The sequence below is a fragment of the Gambusia affinis genome, linkage group LG22, assembly GCF_019740435.1.
Source record: "Gambusia affinis linkage group LG22, SWU_Gaff_1.0, whole genome shotgun sequence".
In the NCBI taxonomy this organism is placed as follows: Eukaryota; Metazoa; Chordata; class Actinopteri; order Cyprinodontiformes; family Poeciliidae; genus Gambusia; species Gambusia affinis.
The window spans coordinates 6,111,970-6,131,942 of record NC_057889.1 but is presented as its reverse complement, the minus strand read 5'-3'; the positions used below and the strand labels follow the sequence as shown (position 1 = coordinate 6,131,942).

The 19,973-nt window shown below is 35.7% G+C and overlaps 1 protein-coding gene across 6 annotated transcripts in view; it reads left to right on the top strand.

Moving 5' to 3' along the window:
* lama2 (laminin, alpha 2) overlaps positions 1 to 19,973 on the top strand; it is a 152,770-nt gene that overhangs the window by 113,786 nt on the left and 19,011 nt on the right. For 3 of the 6 annotated variants that reach the window (XM_044105769.1, XM_044105768.1, XM_044105766.1), the window contains 18 exons: positions 3,385 to 3,547; positions 6,563 to 6,641; positions 6,728 to 6,859; positions 7,766 to 7,882; positions 8,030 to 8,193; positions 8,536 to 8,674; positions 9,267 to 9,369; positions 10,534 to 10,650; positions 10,759 to 10,941; positions 11,130 to 11,135; positions 11,738 to 11,892; positions 12,644 to 12,787; positions 14,984 to 15,117; positions 16,913 to 17,072; positions 17,163 to 17,287; positions 17,490 to 17,652; positions 17,798 to 17,942; positions 18,024 to 18,162. In XM_044105769.1, the coding sequence (XP_043961704.1) occupies positions 3,385 to 3,547; positions 6,563 to 6,641; positions 6,728 to 6,859; positions 7,766 to 7,882; positions 8,030 to 8,193; positions 8,536 to 8,674; positions 9,267 to 9,369; positions 10,534 to 10,650; positions 10,759 to 10,941; positions 11,130 to 11,135; positions 11,738 to 11,892; positions 12,644 to 12,787; positions 14,984 to 15,117; positions 16,913 to 17,072; positions 17,163 to 17,287; positions 17,490 to 17,652; positions 17,798 to 17,942; positions 18,024 to 18,162 (2,368 nt within the window). The remainder of the gene's footprint in view (positions 1 to 3,384; positions 3,548 to 6,562; positions 6,642 to 6,727; positions 6,860 to 7,765; positions 7,883 to 8,029; positions 8,194 to 8,535; positions 8,675 to 9,266; positions 9,370 to 10,533; positions 10,651 to 10,758; positions 10,942 to 11,129; positions 11,136 to 11,737; positions 11,893 to 12,643; positions 12,788 to 14,983; positions 15,118 to 16,912; positions 17,073 to 17,162; positions 17,288 to 17,489; positions 17,653 to 17,797; positions 17,943 to 18,023; positions 18,163 to 19,973) is intronic. The other 3 variants (XM_044105771.1, XM_044105770.1, XM_044105767.1) reach the window with 1 other exon arrangement.

The following is a 19,973-nucleotide window of genomic DNA, read 5'->3' as shown; positions in this document are numbered from 1 at the left end:
ACAAAGTTTTTAATCTCCTGCCTTGTCACGACGTTTAACTAGAATTATCTTCTGTGAAATGGGTTCAGTATTCCCTGAAAAAAACATTCTTTCATTGTGTCCTCTTGTTGAAATGAATTGACCCAAGACCTCTACCAATGCTCCTCTACAGAGGAACAGAGCAGTCTGAGATATGAAGGTGAAACCCACATAATAGAGACACTGGCCCTGAAGGTGTAGGCAGTTGTACATTCTTTGAGGGTCCTAAAGTTTTGAAGCTTTGTTACGTAGAAATTAAGATAAGTTATAAAACTGCTTGTACTGCTAGCAAGACATTCAAGTTAGTTTGGTTGCCATATAATCAGAGAGAGAAAGCACAAACATGCATTGTTGATTGTTAACATTGCTCTTTAATACTATAAAATGCTAAATTTAGCCTAATCTAAGACTGAAAAATATTGATCCCATTAACTTGCGCAGTCTTTGCCTGAATCCAGTGCCCAGTTAAAGCTTAGATAAAAAAATTTTTATGGGGGAAATGTTGAAGGTATTCCACTACAAAATGAAAAATGCTTTCCAACCAATAGAGAAAAATCTTGATATATCAGAGTCTTTAAAATAAAACAAGCAGCGACAAACAAATGAAAAGCCTTGGACCATATGAGAAAAAGATTGTCTCTCTACCAGCACGATTCAAGAGTGCCGTACTTCTTTACCCGTCCTCCACATCTCAAAAAACACAGTTACCACAACCGCTGGCGATGAACTTGAAAGACATAGTTCTTGATTCTTCACCTTTGGTGAAATAAAATAATAGAAATTTTGTGCTTCAAGTAACTGAACCTTTCACAATTCACACTCATTAGAATTGTATTCTAAACAGTTACACATTTGTAGTAATTTGAAGGATAGGGATGATTGTAGTCCAACTTATAACAGATTGCAGCACCAAGGTTTTTTATTATTATTATTTTACCATTGTGAAATACTTGTGGTCTTTTGGGGGAAAAGTTGCCAAATCAACTCATTCTGACTTGCAGTGGTCCTCTCTTTGTTGTTGCTCCCAGCTCTCTGGCCCTCTGCCTAATCACAGTGTGATTATAGTGTGTGCTTGTATGTGTGTTTCTAGGAGAGTAAAAGAGAGACTGTGTCCTGGCTCACTGAATGATTGAGAGTAGCAATTAGAGACTTAATTAGTGGCCGTCACAAACACACAAATACACACCAGATACACAAATGCCTCTGCCAGATTCTGCACATTGGTACCACTGTGTACACACAGACACACACTAAGGCAAGAAAATACTGTACACAATTTCCTCACACATGTTTGCCAGATACCTTAATATGATTCCGTCCACGTTTTAAGTGTTTAATTGGTTCTTAAATCTTACTATGTAATTATACGGCTGTGGCACACACTTTTGTTTCCTCTGAGCACACACTGGTAGAGAAGCCATGCACACGCATACACACATACCATACAGCTGTTCATTAGCATGATGGCTTAACTCCTGTCTTGGCTCTAATCACTTCATGTTTACACTTCAAATGAGTGAAATGTAACACTGCCACAACACACACACATGCATAACCATAAAATATTTCAACTTATTTCAGTCAAATAAAGTTTAGATAAAGTAACACATACACAAGCACATGCACAATTAAGGAAAAGTACTAATGGACGGTTATTTTTTTGCTTCTGCACTGATGCACAAAATCCTCATTAATGTCAGGCTGGTTGAGTTTTACTCACATGGGCCTTGGTATGTTTCACCACTGATGTTTTTGAGATTTTACTGACTCTAATATGATAAAATAGATACATGGCTTCCAACAAAAAGCTGTCTTTTAAATGATGGATTGCTTAAGACTGAGTTTGACTTCAACTGTGATTAAAGGAGTAAGGATCAAAGGGTGAAGATTTTCAGTCATGAGCTATTAAAATGATTTAGTGTGCTTACTGGATACACAGAAAAATTTACATACTGTACTGTGTGTTTGTTTGAATTGAGATTGAATCTTATTTTACACAATGATTCTGGATTTTTATGATCCTTTCAATTTCTAGTTTTGAGATCTTGCAGCTTATTTCACTTTAGGTTAGTAGTTTTTAGTGTACTAAGTTCTAATAATTTATTAAGATAGTTTGTGTCATTAGAAAAACTGACAGGTGAAGTGACTACTGTCTTTTTTAAATATGATTGTCTGTTTGCTTATAATAGTAATTTGAAAGGGAAATGGTGGTGAGACAATGTAAGAACTGAACCAAAGTGCCACTGCATTTACACAACAGTTTATTGTGTATGAATCTGCAAAGCCACAGACCAGTTATGGTTGCCGTGCTGATACCTGTCTGAATAAACAAACACTGGAGAAGTAAGCATGAAAACAAAGAAATGGAACAAGGTGGCCTTGTCTCAAAATCTTCGGATGCACTTTGGAAAGAAAATAAGCCGACAGAGGCAGAATGAGGTTTCTTACAACGTTGAGCTGGGAAACCTTATTCTGCCACAGTGTGGATATTACTTTGAAGCTTACAACCAACCTAATCATTGTGGCACATCAATGATTCATTCTTTCAACAAGATGTGAAACTTGTTTCAGGAACAGTTTGAGGAGCAAGGCGATTTCCGAGTGTTGACTTTGAATCCAAATTACCCAAGTATTCAGTTAATCATCTGTGGGATTTGCTGGACAAACAAGTCCAATCCATGGAGGCCTCACCTGAGTGATCTAAGCTGATATTTAGCTGCCGGATAAATCAGCACACCGCCAGGGTTCCAGTGGAGTTCATTACAGCTCTAGGCTGTTTTGGCATCAAAAGTGTGACAAACACACTATTATAACATCATGACCTGATCAGTCATAATGTTGCTATGGTTTCAGAAGGCAAAATATTAAAATCTTGCTGCTCTAATTTCACAAAATCCTAAATTTATGAAAAAACAACAGTTATATACAGTCATCAAATAAAAAGTGTTGTTTAAAGACGCCATAGCAATGATTTTGAAGATTGAAATGAGAAATATAACCACCATGTCATTAAATTATTCCCATCAACCCTTTGATAAGGAAGATAATACCTTGATCTAAGTTGCTGGAAGTTTTTTTATATACCGTACATCAACAAAAAATATGCCCTCATTCAACAGTATCTGTTGCAAATAAAAACCAAGCTTAAAACGTCCAAAATGTAATATTATAAATAAATATTTGTTGACATTTGCACCAACACAGTTTCAGCTCCAAGCTTTGTTTTCTCAATTTCTTACAGTTGAAACACAAGACAAGCTGTAATTGTGTTTTCCTTTTTGTTGTCACAACTGCAGCTACATGAACTCAATCTGTGCGTTGGCAGCATCCTCACAGCAGTGCCTCTGCGTGTCTCTTTATGTCCAGACCTCCAATCCAAGGCAGCTGAGTTGAACAAGACACTCTCACGGAAAGATGGAACTCCAGACAAAAGCCTTAGCAAGATGAAGGAGGAGATCCAAGCAATGCTAGCCCAGATGAGAAAACGGCAGCTGGGAGGGATGAAAAGCATCGCAGAGGAAGAGAAGGAGTATGAGGACACACACACACGCACACACACACACACGCCCGCACACGCACACGCCCTCACACAGGCACAAACCCATGGCTCAGGTGTTTTACCTCTCCCACACAGAGATTTTTTTTCAGTCATGTATTTTATTCTTTAATACATAAAAAGTGGATACACTTTTTTTTTTTTTTTTTTTCCAAAATGTCTTAGTATATTTTATTATTTGCAGCACAGGACAATGCTTAATGTATCTGTTTGCATGGTGTCTCCTGTGATTTTTGAATTATTTAATAACTTCATTGTCTGTCTTGCATATTTTGCTTTCTGCTGGGACTCCTCACCACTTATTTTTTCATATTTTATTTTTTAATTTCAACCAACCAACAAAAGCGAATGAGGAACAGATGTGAACATTAAAAACGTATTAAAAGTTGGTTTTTCCAACTATTTTTAATACTGAATGTCTTATGTTTACTCTTTCCTCATAATAAGGCAGCAGTTGATTTTTTTAAAAACATAAATCTTCTCACTTTTCAACTTTTACTTTTCTGTTTTATCTCCTACCTCAAGTATGTTTCTCTTTAAAAGTTAAATTAGAAATTAATGAAAAATATATTATTTTTGCAAAACAGTCAGCATTTTATGCATTAAAATGAAGATATTTCCTTTTCAAAATTGGATTGGTTTTGTCTAAGTTTGAGTTGTTGCATCATAATAACTAAATACTTTAAAAGATATTCTACAGTTAATTCTTTTTTCAATTACTTTGCTATTAAATGTGATAATTTGCAGCAAAGCTAATACTTAGAACTGGCTATTTAGTTTTTCTAGTACATATTCAGAAGTAATTTGGACAAAAGCAGGAGAAGTAATCCTAAATCTCAAAAAATCTATTGATGTATTTTCTTGCTTTGTTTCTTTTTTGACACTGGAGACCTAAGAAGGTAAGCAGGTATTTGATAGCTGCACGTGTTTCTGTTTGTTGTAGCAAAGAGGTTTTTCACTATTGCTCGTTAACGTTTTCTCTCATTCTCTCTCAAGGCATTTGGTGGAATTAGCAATCTATCTCTTCATACCTCTTTCCCCTTTTGTCTCTCTCAGCAGTAAAGGTCGATGAGTTAATTAAAAATATCACCGTAGGGGCACAAACAGAGACAGTCATAAAGATACAAAGAACATGTAATGAGACAGAAAAAACACAGGAGAGGGGAACATCTGTCGAATGGATAGAGAGAATAAGTGATGGAGAGACAAAGAGAAATAGCTTCAGCCACTAAATGAGTTGGTCTGCATTTCATTATTTGACTGAAGCCTGAGGGGAGATTTCATCCAGAGCACCAGATAAAAAAACAAACAAGAAAAGTGAATTTATGGCTCTATGAAATATGCAAAACTTTCAGCTATCCAGTAGTTTTTGTATATTTTTCACATTGGACGTATTGTTATTGTAGCACTGTTAAGCAAATTTGTTCATGTGCTGCAAAATACATTTTACTTAATTCATAGACTCAATTTAGAACTCCAGCACACTAGAGCAATAGATGCCGAATGACTAGACAATCCTCAGTTGTTTATATTTTTCTCATGGTATTCCCTACAGGGTTCATTAAAGTTTGATCATACCCAATCATACCCCCCATATCCTCAAACACTGTGAAATTTTCCTTTGAGTGAGATTGTCTGGAGGACACAAGATCCTTCTTGTGGTAATTATTGATGTAAGAGAAGAAAAATCAGACTCATTAAAGGGTGCGATTGTAAACATGTAGCTACTAAAGTATTTTAAATGCCTCCAAAGAGAGAAGGCTCACTAAAAGTGCATGCCACCGCAACACAAATCACAATGTTGTGAACCAATAGTTGCATTGTAAATGGCTGTATAAAATAAAGCACGTTGCCAGCAGTCATTTTGCGTACTATTTAAGGTTTGTTGACCATATAGAAAAGCTACAGTAAAAGATGCTGTCAAAGTCACCTTGCCACCTTAGTGTTTTATATTCTGTTATTCTTGGTCTATTACATTTAATACCAAGTACCATCAGAGGTACCACCATCCTTTAACTCACCTCTGATGAAGCAACTTTCAGATGCATAGTTACCAAACAAAATAAAGAAATATTATCATCAAATCATATTTATGCTGCAGAAATTACTTCTATGTCTAATTTTACTACTCTATTATAACTCAGTCTCATATTTACAAATGTAATTCAATCCATTTATAGTATATTTCATATACTTTTGTAAATTCTGAACGTTCCCAGGAGATAATTTATATTCAATCTTTAAAAGGGCAGATTATTTCTCAGTGTTATGATTTTATTCAGAGATATTAAAGGTTATAAAAAGATAGTGAAAAGAATCACAATTAATCCTAAATCCAGTTTGATTAATATTATCTCTGTATATGTACACAGGGTTGCAGATATAAAGACAAACAGGCAGACTGCTTATATTAAAAAGGATAACAGGGTGTTCAACAAAACAAAATATCATTATTATTATTATTCAAAAGATTAAACTCTACTGGTTATTTAAACTTCATCAAACCTTTGTGAAAAAATTATGAAAAAATTTAAACCTCAATATCTGATCTAAAGTGAAAAGTTTTCACATTTTCTCTCCACATCTCTTCTTATCCAATTCCACAACAGACAAGTACAACTGCATTTTCCCACATTATGTCTCTTTTGGAAACAACAGCTCTGGCTTTATGAAGCTTTAACTTTCACACAAAATCTGTTTCTTTTCTCTCTTTCTGTTTCATCAATTAAAGGAAAACTTTCTCCTTCTATTGTTGATACACTGGACTCCATCTTTCAGCGTTTAACCTTGTCTCTCTCTCCAGGACTTAGCTTAGCTCTTGGTTTGAAAACTGACTCAGAAGCAAGTAGAAGATGTGAAGTTTTGTGGTGTTTTTAGGTGTTTTTGCATTTGAAAAAACACATTTAAATAAGAACTCCTCCTGTTTTATGAATCATAATATCCTTATCCAAGATATGAATGTAAATTAACTCTCTTCCTCCTCTGTAGTCTAGCAGAAGAGCTGTATCAGAAAGTCAAAAGGATGTTTGGTGACCCTCATCAGGCCACTGAAGACTTGAAAGCAGAGGTAATCATGATCTCTGGTTACAAATCTTGTTTTCAAATGTATTAAATGACTTTGATTACCTCAGTAACTCCTCATGTGTTTCAAAGATAAAAGAGAAGCTGTCTGATCATGAGGGGAAGCTCCAGGAGGCTCAAGATTTACTGAACTCTGCCCAGGGAAAGGCGAGGCAGGCTGGCTTGCTGACAGAACAAAACAAAGCCAACCTCACCGCTCTGCAGGTGCAGCCCAACTCAAACATACAAGGGAATCAGGGCATAGCTATCTGTGATGAATGAAGTTATATATACAGTAAATATTCATTTTCTGCAGTTGTAAATAAAGTATGGATTCAAGTTAGATTAGATTTTCTCTTATTAAACTGTAATTTACCTTAAAGTGTTTCTACTCCACCAGCTGTTAGTTTGCAGTGTAACTTTTACTGCTTAACAATTTAGGTGCAACATGTACATTAAATCTAAAAAACATGCTTGGTCAGTTGCAACTGTTTACGACTTGGTTCTCCTGAAATACATTTTTTTGAATGCCTATTAATTTCTTAAATTATTTCCTTGGCTTTTAGAATGATTCTGTTTCATCAATAAGAATCACAAAGTGCTTTAGATTAAACAAAATAAAGAGATTAACCATGTCAAATACTAAAAAAATGAATGAAATGAACAGGTCTGAGAAAGTTCCTAAAAAATAACACTGGAATGTTGAAATTTTACATAAAATTGTGGGAAGATAAAACTGTAATGGTGTATGCTCTTTTGGTACCGTTATCGTTTTTAGTGATGGAACAGATTCAGGAGAAACAGATTTATTTCCATTTCAATGAGTTATGATTTTATCACTTTGACACAAATCACTGGTTAGCCCATGCTTTTTTATGACTAAATGATTTATAGCTCAGCTCTTGAAAGTTTAATAATACTAGTCAGATACGAGTCAGCTATATGTCATGTAGAAATTACCTGAAAGGAAAAGCCAGTATTAGCAAAACTCCTCTTGTGGCAGTCATTTTAAAAGATTAGAAGGCAAACTGACTTCTCAAAAAGAAAACTAGAGAAAATCTAAAACTTGTAGAAATAAAAATAGTGTATTGTTGCAGATGTTAATGTTAATATTATTATTTATTTTTACAGAGGAAGCAGGAGGCAGTCAATGCTGTCAAACAAGACACACAGAAGGTCCTTGGAGATGGAAATGATCTTCTAGATGAGGCAAACCAGCTGTCTGACAACGTCAACAAGGAGCTGGAGGTACTGAATCAAGAAAAAAACACAAAGACTTTTCATAGTTGTTCATTCTGACTGAGCTTGGTTGGCTAAGAGTTACAATGAAAAAAAAGAAACTCCTTATATTTTGATAAGTAATGATGAATTTAATCCTCTGACCTCCATTCTCAGGACTTGGAGGAGATGGATAGAGAGCTTGATCTGCTTCATGCTCAGCTGGATGACGAAGTTCAGGGCCTCTCTGACGGCTTGAACAATGGCCGCCTGGCTGAACACGTCCGCGAAGCAGAGGAACATGCCAAACAGCTAAATGAATCGGCAGCCATTTTAGATGGGTGAATACAGTACTAACAGATCACTGTTTTACCTTCCCTCATGTTTTTTTCACATGATAGATCCCTCAGCCATACGGTGGAAAGTGAAATCAAATGATGAGTAATTAAAAAAGATATGATATATATTTTCATATTCCAAATTTTATGAGTAGTAGGTATTTGTATGTAAATATTGTTTATCCTATAGGGTAAAAAGTGGAATTCTATTTTCCAATTCAGCGTAATTAAACTCTGTTATTAATTTCAAGACTAAAATTTTAGGATTCTGTAAAAATGCCATATTCTTGTAAAATTGTGCTTAACTAACTTTTTTTTCCCTCTTTCTCACTCTTCACCTCACAGTATTTTGGCTGAAGCAAAAAACCTGTCCTTCAATGCAACTGCTGCTGTCCATGCTTACAGTAATATTAAAGCCAATGTTGATGCTGCAGAAAAAGAGGCAAAAGCAGCCAAACAGACGGCAAATGAGGCTCTGGCACTGGTGAGGATTCAGAAATTCATTAATATCTTTTGAATAGAGTAAAAATGGTATTTTTGGTGTTTTACATGCATTTGGGTTTTATAAGAGCCTAAAATTAAGACACAAAAGATGATATTTTTAGACATTTACTTATTACTACTTAATTCTGCAATCTTCAAATGGAGTATGCAAGTACTAGAACCATCAAGACCCTGAAAGTCTATTCTCAGCACAATCTATTTGTAATCAGTAAGAAAATATATTATTGGCTCTGCACTGGTCATCACAGACATCACAGCAATATTTATACTTTTGTTTTTCAGAGGACAATAAAGTTCAAGCTCTAAAAGGATTTTGGACAAAGAGCATAAAAACAATCATAGACAAGTAAAATAAAAGAAGTGGTTTCACTGCCACTCTCAGAAGATGTTCATTTCTTTCAAAGTAATAATGATTAAATTTAATGTAAAGTGATTAAATCCAGAAAAGTGTTTGTTTTTGTGATGACGCAGACGTTTTTTAAGTCTCTTGTATCTACAGTTTCTGAAAGCATTATTTCTCAAATTGTTAGAAGGTGTATGTGTTTACATGTTTTGCATTGGTGCTGTTTCAGGCTTTGGGTCCTGATGTCCCTGTAAAGGAGGCAGCTCAGAATGCCCTCCAGAAGAGTCAAATACTGCTGAACAAAGCCAAACAACTTCAGAATGATGTTAAAGGTACGAGTCTACAAACTATGTCTACTGGACTGGAATCATTAACATTTTCTTAAAAGTATGAAATCACTCTTGGAAAGTCAATTCTTGATTATGGAGGCCTAAATTGAGCGTGTTTAGCTTATTTTCTCTTCTGAATTATACTAAAGTTGCTGATGAGTGACAGAAAAATTAGGAAGGTTATGCACCCGGCTTACAAAATAAGAAAATTATATATGGTAAAAAGGATTTTTGTTTATCAGTATAGTGGAAATTGATTTATCCCTTTGGGTTATCATAGACATTTTCTAAACTATATAATTATCTCTAAAATTTATGTTAAGTTTATGGTTGGAATTGATGATAGAGAATGATCAGTTTAATTCAGGATAATTAAACTGAATGATCAGTTCATTTTGCAGTTGTTTTTTTCTTGCAAACTAAAGAAGAAAAAGATTTACAGGAAATCATTGATTTTCTTGCTGTGTTTGATGTCTTCCCTTCCAGCATGGTGCAGTCCTGGAGGACTGTAGAAGGGTTACATGGTTATATAGGAAATGGAAGATGTTTCTTTGAAGATAAGCTTCTTAAACCAAACAGAAATAAAATGTATGCATTTTTGATTTCCAATTTTCATCCAGGTCAGCTGAGGGCATTTAAAGGGCCGGTTGTTTCTCTCTGACCTTTAAATGCTCAGGTCTGCTGTATTGCATTGATTTCATCTGTTAGAAAGTGAAATCAGTGGGGGAAGTGTTTAAACATCTATTTGTTTGATTTGATCTAAAAATCATATAGTGCTGAATGTGGAAAGGTCAGTAAGAATAATGTAAAGCAGCAGGTTGCATTATTAAAGGAGTAACTAGTATTATGTGCAATGCAAAAAATAAATAGAGAAGACTAAAAACTTATTTTCAGTTTTTCAAAAGTGAAATACCTTGTATAAACAACAAAGTATGTATGCTGTGTATATTACAATTTTATGGCATTTATTGACACAAGTCATTTTCCCACAGATTCTAAACTTTGTTGATTTCTGTAAAGTGAATTTACATGGAATCATCTCTTATTTTATCTTTGCTTCAGAATATCTGTATCCTTTTCCTTTGTCTGTGTTAATCAGGAAACTGAGGAGGGATATTTTATTACTAAGGAGATTGTCATAGATATTACCATTTGTTTTGTGTGTAGAAAATGCAGACAATGTGGCCGGGCTAAAGGGCAGAGTTAAAACAGCTAGAGACAAAACCAAAGGCCTTCTAGCAGCTGTTAATGGAACCCTGGCGACACTCAACGTGATCCCCAATGGTAAGATTGTGATTTTTAATTTTTGTGCCCAAACAAATCCTTCATCCTCGTTTTTTAAACAAATTAAAATGACAGCAATCTTTTAGCAATGTGTGGCCTTTCTTGCAGATACATCTGCTAAACTAGCAGCTACAAAAGCAGTAGCAGCTGATGCTAATGCTACAGCCGTAGACGTCCTGGAGCGCCTTGCAGATCTGAACCTGCGCCTCGGAGGCCTGCAGCTGAACTGCAGTGACCTGAAGAACGACGTCAACGCAGCCAATCGGATGATCCAGGACCCTGAAAAAAACAGTAAAGTGCTTTATTATTGGGTATCTCCATTAACTCGTGAATCAATAAATGAAATTATACAAGCTTGATAAACTTAAATTTACTGTAATTCAGTACTAATTCCAAAGTCAACAATTTTCAAAACTTTGGTAAATTCAACTCAATGTTTGATATTTTTCTTCTTGTTTCTCTTTTTTCAATCCCCACAGCAATCAGTATGTATATTTCACTTACCTTAATAAAAATCATTTATTATTGTAACTGGTGCACCAATACTACATTCTAGCAATATGTTTGACTTTACAGTTTTCTAATCAGTTCTTGTTTATTGACAAAACAAAATACTAAATTCCAATTTTTAACACAACGTGGCTATCATCTTTGTTTTAATGGCCTCAGTTAATACTGATGTAAACAGTTCTCTACAGCTGTATTGATGCACCTTGCACTAATTTTTTGGCTGTCTTTAGTATCTGTACAGCTGCTTCTATTAATGCCTCCATTCAAAATGAGCATGAATTCTCAGCTCATTTCAAGGCAGATATAACTCCGTTTTGATTTTTACTTCTTTCTTTCATTGTCCTACATAAGGTACACTGTAAAATTAAAGCAGTTCTCGTTGAATGCCAAGCTACACTAATTTCTTTGGCTCTCAGTCTTGTTTCTCGCTCTTTTGTATTTCTGTTCTTTCGGTTATCTCATATCTTGCAAGCTTTCCACTTTCAGCTGAGATTTACGCTGTAGTATTTGTAAAAGAAGTACCGTATTGTTGTGCCGGTGTTTATGCTCATTTTGCTCCCTCTCCCTCTCCTCTTAGTCCATGCTGCTGGAGCTAAAGTAAAGGATTTGGAGGATGAAGCTGACAGGCTGCTGGAGAAGCTGCAACCGATAAAAGAGCTTCAAGATAATTTGAGGCGTAACATCTCGCAAATAAAGGAACTGATCAACCAGGCCAGGAAGCAAGCAAATTCAGTATGTGTTTTTGATATTCACATATGTTATTGCAGTCAGTTGATGCTGAATGGCAGTGAAATTGTTGAGCAAATATTCTTTCCATACTTCTGTCTTGTGTGTTTTTGAATATTTGTGTGTGAATGTTTTAATAATGTGTGTTTTTTACAGATATAGTCAATTCACAAAGTGAAAGTCACATGGGTACATCACACATAGTGATATACTTTTTCTGTTCATTTTGATGAAAACAATTCTGGATCTACAACTCAAAATTAGGGTATCAGAAAACAGTAGTACATAAAGTCAAGCATTACCTTTTTTGTGCAAAGAATGTTTTTTTTAGATATTCTGTTTTTATTTCAGTTCTGTTTTCACATTGAGCTGCAAATGTTGGTGTACTTAAATACAGTGGAGATGATCTGTTGCAGGTTGTGTGCAGAACTGCTGTTCCACTGAAAGTATGACCATAAAATTTACAGTAAATGTAGTAAATACATGGTTGCGCCTGCTTTTGCCTAAATTATTGCATCAGTGTAACGTGACATGGAGCCAAATCCGTCTGTGGCTCTGATGAGGTCTGAAGGAAGCCGAGGTTTCTTTAATTCAAGCCATGATTTAATTTGATTTCAAATTATTTGAATTTATTCCTATGAATTATTTTTTTCTCCAAAAAAAAAAAAAGTTTGTCCTGGACAGTCAACAAAAAATGCTTGTGAAAACTGTTTTTGTTCCATGTTAAAATAGTTTTTAATCTCCCACTGTTTTCCAGATCAAAGTCTCAGTTTCATCAGGTGGTGACTGCCTCCGCAGTTATCGCCCCGATATCAGAAAAGGGAGGTACAACACCATCATCCTTCATGTTAAAACCACCACACCTGATAACCTCCTTTTTTACCTGGGCTCTGCCAAATATGTAAGTATAAAATTAGTTTTCATGGTGTGGACTCCCACACTACAGCCATTAAATAGGTTTTTTGCAGGCATATCTTCTGTAATATTGCATTAATTAAGGTTAATGTTGTACAACATTTATCCCGGTTGAAAGTTCAGTTTAGCAAACATAAAGACCTGCACACACAAAGAACCAAATTGTGTCCGTGTTTTGAACTAGACAAAGAAGCTGCCACGCACAGCCTACAAATACTCCCATAGTGATTTGTCTGTGAGAATAATTAATACGTCTTGACACAAACCCACCAACACCCTTAAAACACAACACAGCACTGTTTAAAGGTACTACTTATGGTCCCAAAGTGTGTGCACTATATTTGTGTGTGTGCTGGAGTGGAGTGGCAATTAGCAACAAGCTTGTGTTGCTCTCAGCTTTACCCTGATTTCCCCAGAGAAATCTTTGCTTTGCTTCATCTGACTGGGACGTCTTCAGCACATATGTGTTTGTGTCTCTCATGGATATTCTAATTTAGAATAAATAATAATTTAGTGTGTGTTTTTGTTCACATCTTACATTTTTACTAATAGTGAAGTGCTAGTTGAATAATAATGCTTCCCCGTGATCCCTGCTAATGAATAATCGCCTATACTCTGGAGAGACTAGAAAGAAAAGTGTGTGCACTCGTGTGTTTGCCTATGATTTGTGTGTTCAGATGCGACTTCCTGATAATCTCTAATCGTGCATAAGGCTATATGAATAATTATTTTGTGTAGTTCAAAGACAGCAGAAGAGTCTGCATGCTCAGAATTCACTCATCATTTTTTTAAAACTCATACATAAGTAATGAGATTGTTAATCAAAATACAACAAAATCCTGTGAAAATCCAGTTAAAGAGGCCACTGGAGAGAACTTCAGCTCTTGTACTGGCTGTGAAATCACTTCATCATTGTATTTTATATTCACCTCCTGGATAAATGCTCCAGTTGATTCTGTTTAATAGTATTGAGAATCTGGACTCTTGTTACTATCCCCAGATCCTTTTCAATAAATATCTTTACAGTACAGCCCAAAGGTTTGGACACACCTTCTAACTGAATTCAATTAGAAAGTGTGTCCAGGGGCGTGTTGTGGTGGCGTAGGGGATAGCGCAACCCACATTTGGAGGCCTTGAGTCCTCGACGCGGCCGTCGTGGGTTCAATTCCCGGACCCGACTGACATTTGCCGCATGTCTTCCCCCCTTTCTCTCCCCCTTTCCTGTCAGCCTATTGTCATAAGGGACACTAGAGCCCACAAAAAGACACTCTGGTGGGGAGGAAAAAAAAAAAAAAAGGTGTGTCCAAACTTTTGTTTTGTACTGTATAAGTCTCTTACTAATGGGTGGGATGCTGAAAGGTTTCCAAATCGTCCCTTTTACAGTTGGGGAAATTGATTCAATTTCCACCAATCAGTTTCAACACTGTGAGATTTGTGTGGTCTATAATCTGCTTGTGTACCTTCACTGAAAAACTCAAATCTGACCACATTGTTCTGTTATCACATAACAGTCATGCACATTAATATGAGAGGAGAGTGTCCGCTTACTTTTATACTTTGCTCCATTTATAAAGTTGGATTTGTTGAGAAATGGCATTTATTCTCATTGCTGTTACATTGAAAGAATACCAAATTTTACACTTTCAGAATTGTATGATTGCAGTACCTTTTGTACACATTCAAGGCCACACGACTGCTGCCTATTTTTTATAAATATCAGATTTATCCTCTTAATATTGAGAATGTTGGAGAATGAATTTATTACTTTCACAAATTATTTCTCATCAACTGGCACATTTAATGAGATGTCAACTTATTATATTAATGCACCTTGAGCTTTGTCTACATTCTGTCATGTTCAAATCACGAGCTTCAGTGTATTTTAATGGAATTTTCCATTCCATTATTTGGAATCGGAAAATCATGCTTGATTTTAAAAATAAACATATTAATAAAAATGTGAAAGGGTGGCATGCAGTCAGTATCTTTTAGGTACATACTCTTAACTGCCTCCAGATGTCACCAACATGTCTGTGGATAAATTAGTTGCACAATGTGAAAAAAAAATCAGGGTTTGCCACTTAACAATATGTTGACATGAGACTTGAACACAGCTTACTGCTCTACAAAAGCTTGTTTTTGTAGCTTGTTTTCTCTGTACCTTGTTTTCTCTGTACCTCAGGTTGATTTCTTGGCCTTGGAGATGCGCAAGGGGAAGGTGAATTTCCTGTGGGATGTGGGTTCAGGTGTGGGAAGAGTTGAATATCCCCATCACACAATCAACGATGGGAACTGGCACCGGATAGAAGCGTCTCGGTAAGTAACTTGCCCTGATACACACGTCATTCTTCTAATTCATTTTTCTAAAGATGTTGGGTATAGTAAGTAAATTCAAATCTTGTGTTGCACTTTCGGCAAGATGTAGTAAGCCAATTATTTTACAGTTTATAACAAATATCACAAACTCAGCCAAAGAAAAATATGAAACAATGTTCTGCCTGCTTTCACAATATTTTCCTGGTATCTTGTCTCGTCTTACTTCTCTCTCACATTATTTAACAAATAATAATCAATACCAACAGCAAAGACAAAACAGCAGAAACCCCAAGACATTGTCTTACTCATGCTAGAGTAGAAAGCATGTTTTTACAGCTGGGAAATCTAGAGTTTGCAGTCTTGTCAGCCTTTGGCACATCATTACATAGATCCACTGCAATCTATTTTTCCTTCCCTCTGTAAGCTGCAGTGTTGTTGTTTACACACTCTCTCATTCACATAAAGGAAGAGTCCCACCTGCTCCATGCATTTTCCATCAGAGAGACTTCCCAAAGGTGTTTACTGATGGCATCACACTGACTTCTGTCTTTAAAATATTCCCCCACTGCTGAATGTTACTCCTACCTTGAAAACAAACTTTCATATGGCTGTGAGGAGAGGTTCAGTAGACACACACAGTGTGTTTTTGTCATTTCTGTTTACAATCAAAAGGTCCAAGAAAAATAATGTCAGGTGAACACATAACATTTAGTCACTGTATCGTCTCCAGAAAACATATAGAACTTGTTGAACTATTTGACCCTGTTGACCGTTATATAGCAGTAGATTGGTTTTCAAATCACCTCAGTGCCACAGGGCTCTATATTAGGCCCCTTTCTATTTATAAGCTATATCAGCAATCTTGGTCTAAACCAGTGGTTCCCAAAGTGTGGGGTGAGCCCCCTAGGGGGGACGCCGAGCCATTGCAGAGGGGGTGCAGGTAACGGTATGGATGAATGGAAAAAGGTGTTTCACAAAAGTGATTTTCACTGTAAAGATGGTTTGTAGTTTGTTTTGTTGCAACCTGAAGTGTGAAATGAACTTCAGTGGGGTTTGAAAACAAAATATGTGTATAACTTTGTTTGGTTGAATGATGTGTGTGCCAGTTGATTTTATTTATTTTTTTCTTTTTCTTTTTTTACTAGGGGGGGATTTTATTGTAATCCATAGGGGAGCCCAGAAGAAAATCTTTGGGAGCCACTGGTCTAAACATCTCTGATTTTGGGGTTAATAACTTGCTCAACTTCAAACTACTTGTAGAGAAACTTAAAACACAGAACTTAAAACCTTTTTTCAAAATAGGTGTGCTCTTATTGCACCATTTTTACTCCTGAGTAGACATGACTCAGATGACCGAGAGTATTTCTTTTATAAATGAGGTAATCTCATGTTCCTGACTTCCTATATCTGTTCCCTTCTTACAATGCAAAATGCTGATCATTATTTTCTTCATCAGCAAGATCACTTGTTTCTTTCTGTCCCATTTGCACACACTGGACTTAGTACAGTCCAGTGGCTTGACAAAACTGCAGTATAACTGGAAAATGACAAGCTTCATTTCATTGTACGCTTCTAAATAAAACACCGAGTCCTTGAGGTCAGGTCTATAGCAACTGTTTTGTTTAGAGTGCTTGTAATTTTAATTGTTTAACTGTATTTTTTTTTTTTTTTTTGTGGTTATACTTGCTGGAAAAGACATTTTTAATCTGAGTAGGGTATTCCGGGTTAAATACAGGTTAAACAAATTTTTAAAAAACTAATAAAATTTACTGTACTGCCTTGTTTTCATCTGCAGTAACGGTCTAAATGGCACAATATCGGTATACCCCTTGGAAGGCCCTATGGCTGGCATGATGCCAACCCCAGCCAGTGCCAACTCACCTACAGCTTACACCATCTTAGATGTCGACCAGAATGCCTACCTGTTTGTTGGAGGAATTTTGGGCACTGCAAAGGTATTTGTCTGTTAAAGATATAACTAACCTAGCTGTGCTTTTTTAACCTTTATTTTTTTTATCATGTTGGTTTCTTCTTCTGTCCTGTAGAAGGCAGAAGCAGTCAGAGCATCAACATTTATAGGCTGCATGGGAGAGACCTTCTTGGACGGTAAACCTATCGGTTTGTGGAACTACAGACAGAGAGAGGGAGACTGTAAAGGTTGTGTTGTCAGGTATGCAGATACATTTCATATTTTACATCAATATTTCTTGTTTATGCTTGTCCTTTTGCCGTATTTGTGTTTGCAGTTTATCATGGGAGTTAACGGATGCCGTCTTCCTTTTTGCGTCTTTTTTTTTTTCTGGCTTGTGAAGCGTTTTTGGAAGACGGATGGAAACGTTAGAAAATCTGATTATTCCTCTGTGTTCTCGTAGTCCTCAGCGAACTGATGGTGAGGGGACAGTTCAGCTGGACGGTGAAGGCTACGCTGCAGTAGGACGACCCACAAGGTGGAACCCAAATGTTTCCACTATCACCTTCAAGTTTCGCACTTTCTCCTCCGACTCTCTGCTCATGTATCTGGCCACTGAAGACATGGTATGTTTGCAACAGAGACGGATGATAGGAAATAAACCTGCACGATTTATGAAGTCATATAATTGTCATGGAAATCTTCTTTTGGCTTGCATTATATCAATATATTGATTCGTACACCTCTCTCTGTTAATGTTGCTCTTTGCAGAAGGACTTTATGTCTCTTGAGCTGTCAGAAGGAAAGGTGAGGATGAATTTTGACCTGGGGTCAGGAGTTGGAAGTGCCCTATCAGCTAAACGCCACAATGATGGACGCTGGAAAGCTCTCACCATGTCGAGGAACAAGAAACAGGGTACTGGCGAGAATTCATAGTCTTTAGGTAATAAAACCAGATGTAAAAAGGTTACTGAAAACGTCTTTTACCTTTCCTTAGCCACTGTGATTGTTGTGGACATCGATGATGGTGCTGAAGAAAAGATTGTGGCCATATCTCAGGGCTCAGCTACTGGTCTTAACCTGAAGGAAAACCAGAAAATCTATTTTGGTGGTCTGCCAACGATTGGAAACTACAGGTACAAACATAAAAATTAAAAAAGACTTCAAAAGCATAAATAAAAAATTCATTTTTATATAATGTTCACAAAATTGTGTTTATGCTGGAGGTGTAAGAAGGATTTGAAATTATTTTAACACTGGAACTACCAACATTGCAATGTCTCCTAAAAACACCAGAACGAATCATTTTGACACCATCTCAGGGTTTTCAAAACTCAGCCAAAATATAACACTTAAACTACAGTTTTTAAAGTTTTATATGATTCTTATTTTTAAAGTAGAACGTAGTAGGATTTACTAGCATAAAACTAAAAGAATTGAATAGAATCTATTTTAGATGTTAAATATCCAGCTTGAGTTCCATGTTTTATTTTCCTGCTACAGAATATTCATAAATACTATTAAGTAATTACTGACAATGATTCCAAAAGTGAAGAAAAAAAAAATCATTATATGATTTTATTCTATTTGGAGTAAAATAATGGTCAGTAATCCCTGCGTCACAAAGTGATTTAGTTGAGACCAAAAAACTGAAGAGCTGTGACTTTGTGAGATTGTTTTGTATTGACTGATAAAACATTTTTATAAATGTTGAAACCTTCTCCTGTTGCTTTACTCCACAGTCCGTACTCTTATTTGCATATTGCATCTTGTGAGAGTTTTGTTGGTGGTTCTTGTGTTAAAAATAAATACCTAATTCGTAGTATTTTGTTGTCCCTTTCATAAAATTAATTGTATTAGAAATTTTACATCAATCATAGACTTTTTTTGTATGTGTGCTAATGCTTTATCTTCTGTTTTAACAGCATGGCAGTCAGATAAAACAAAAAATTAATTTTACATTCTCTGTTTTAGAAAAAATGTTTAGATAGTTTATCACTGCATGAAGCTAGTGATGCTGATAAGGCTGTGCAGCCCACAGTTAATGCATAATGTTTTATTGGCTTGAATATGAAGGCCTTTGCTGCAAATCACTTTTCTGTCCTTTACTAGCCAGAATTTGATGTTTGTTCAAAAATTTTTGTAATGCATTTCAAATACAATCACACATATTCTGTCAATTTAAAAACATATGAGTGTATTTATTTGAGATGTCATGTGATAGAACAACAAAAGGTCACTGGTAGAGACTTCCCCCAAGACTTATAGCGGTTATTAAATACATACTGAGGGGATCAGTGCATTATGGTTGTCATGATTCTCATATTTTTAATTTGTAAAAATTGTGGAAGCCACACATATTTTCTTTCCATTTCACAATTATTCTCTGTGTTGGTCTTTGTCATCAGCCTGCAACCTTTACAAGTAGTCACCTTTGTTTTCAGTCTAGTTGATTAAAACTTACAGGGCCCATACATTTTAAAATAAAGAAGAAATAACATAAAGCTTTTTCAAAAACGTTATTGGTAGATTTTTCTTTTATTTCTTCTATTGTGGAAATGCAGTGGAATTGTTCTGTTGGAAAAACAACATTTGTTGTTTTATTTCTATTTTAAAAGATCAGTTAACTCTTTATAATTTTTAGATATTAGGACGCTCCAAAGTACCACCTGCATTTCCTGAGCTGCAGGTTGCAAACCGCTGCTCTGTCACATAAAATTCAATAAAATACATTGAAGTTTGTGGTTGAAACATGACAGAAATTTTAAAATTAGAAATTTTAAAAAAGAAATTTTCCATCTCTGTCCTGTTGACATTAGTATTTTTGCAAATATTTTACATTTTATCGTGGTTTTGGAGCCCAGAAAGGACAAATCTGCTAAAATAGAAAATGGGGATGATTATTTTATCCACATTTTCTGAACTTAAACATTTGATGCCTGAAGTC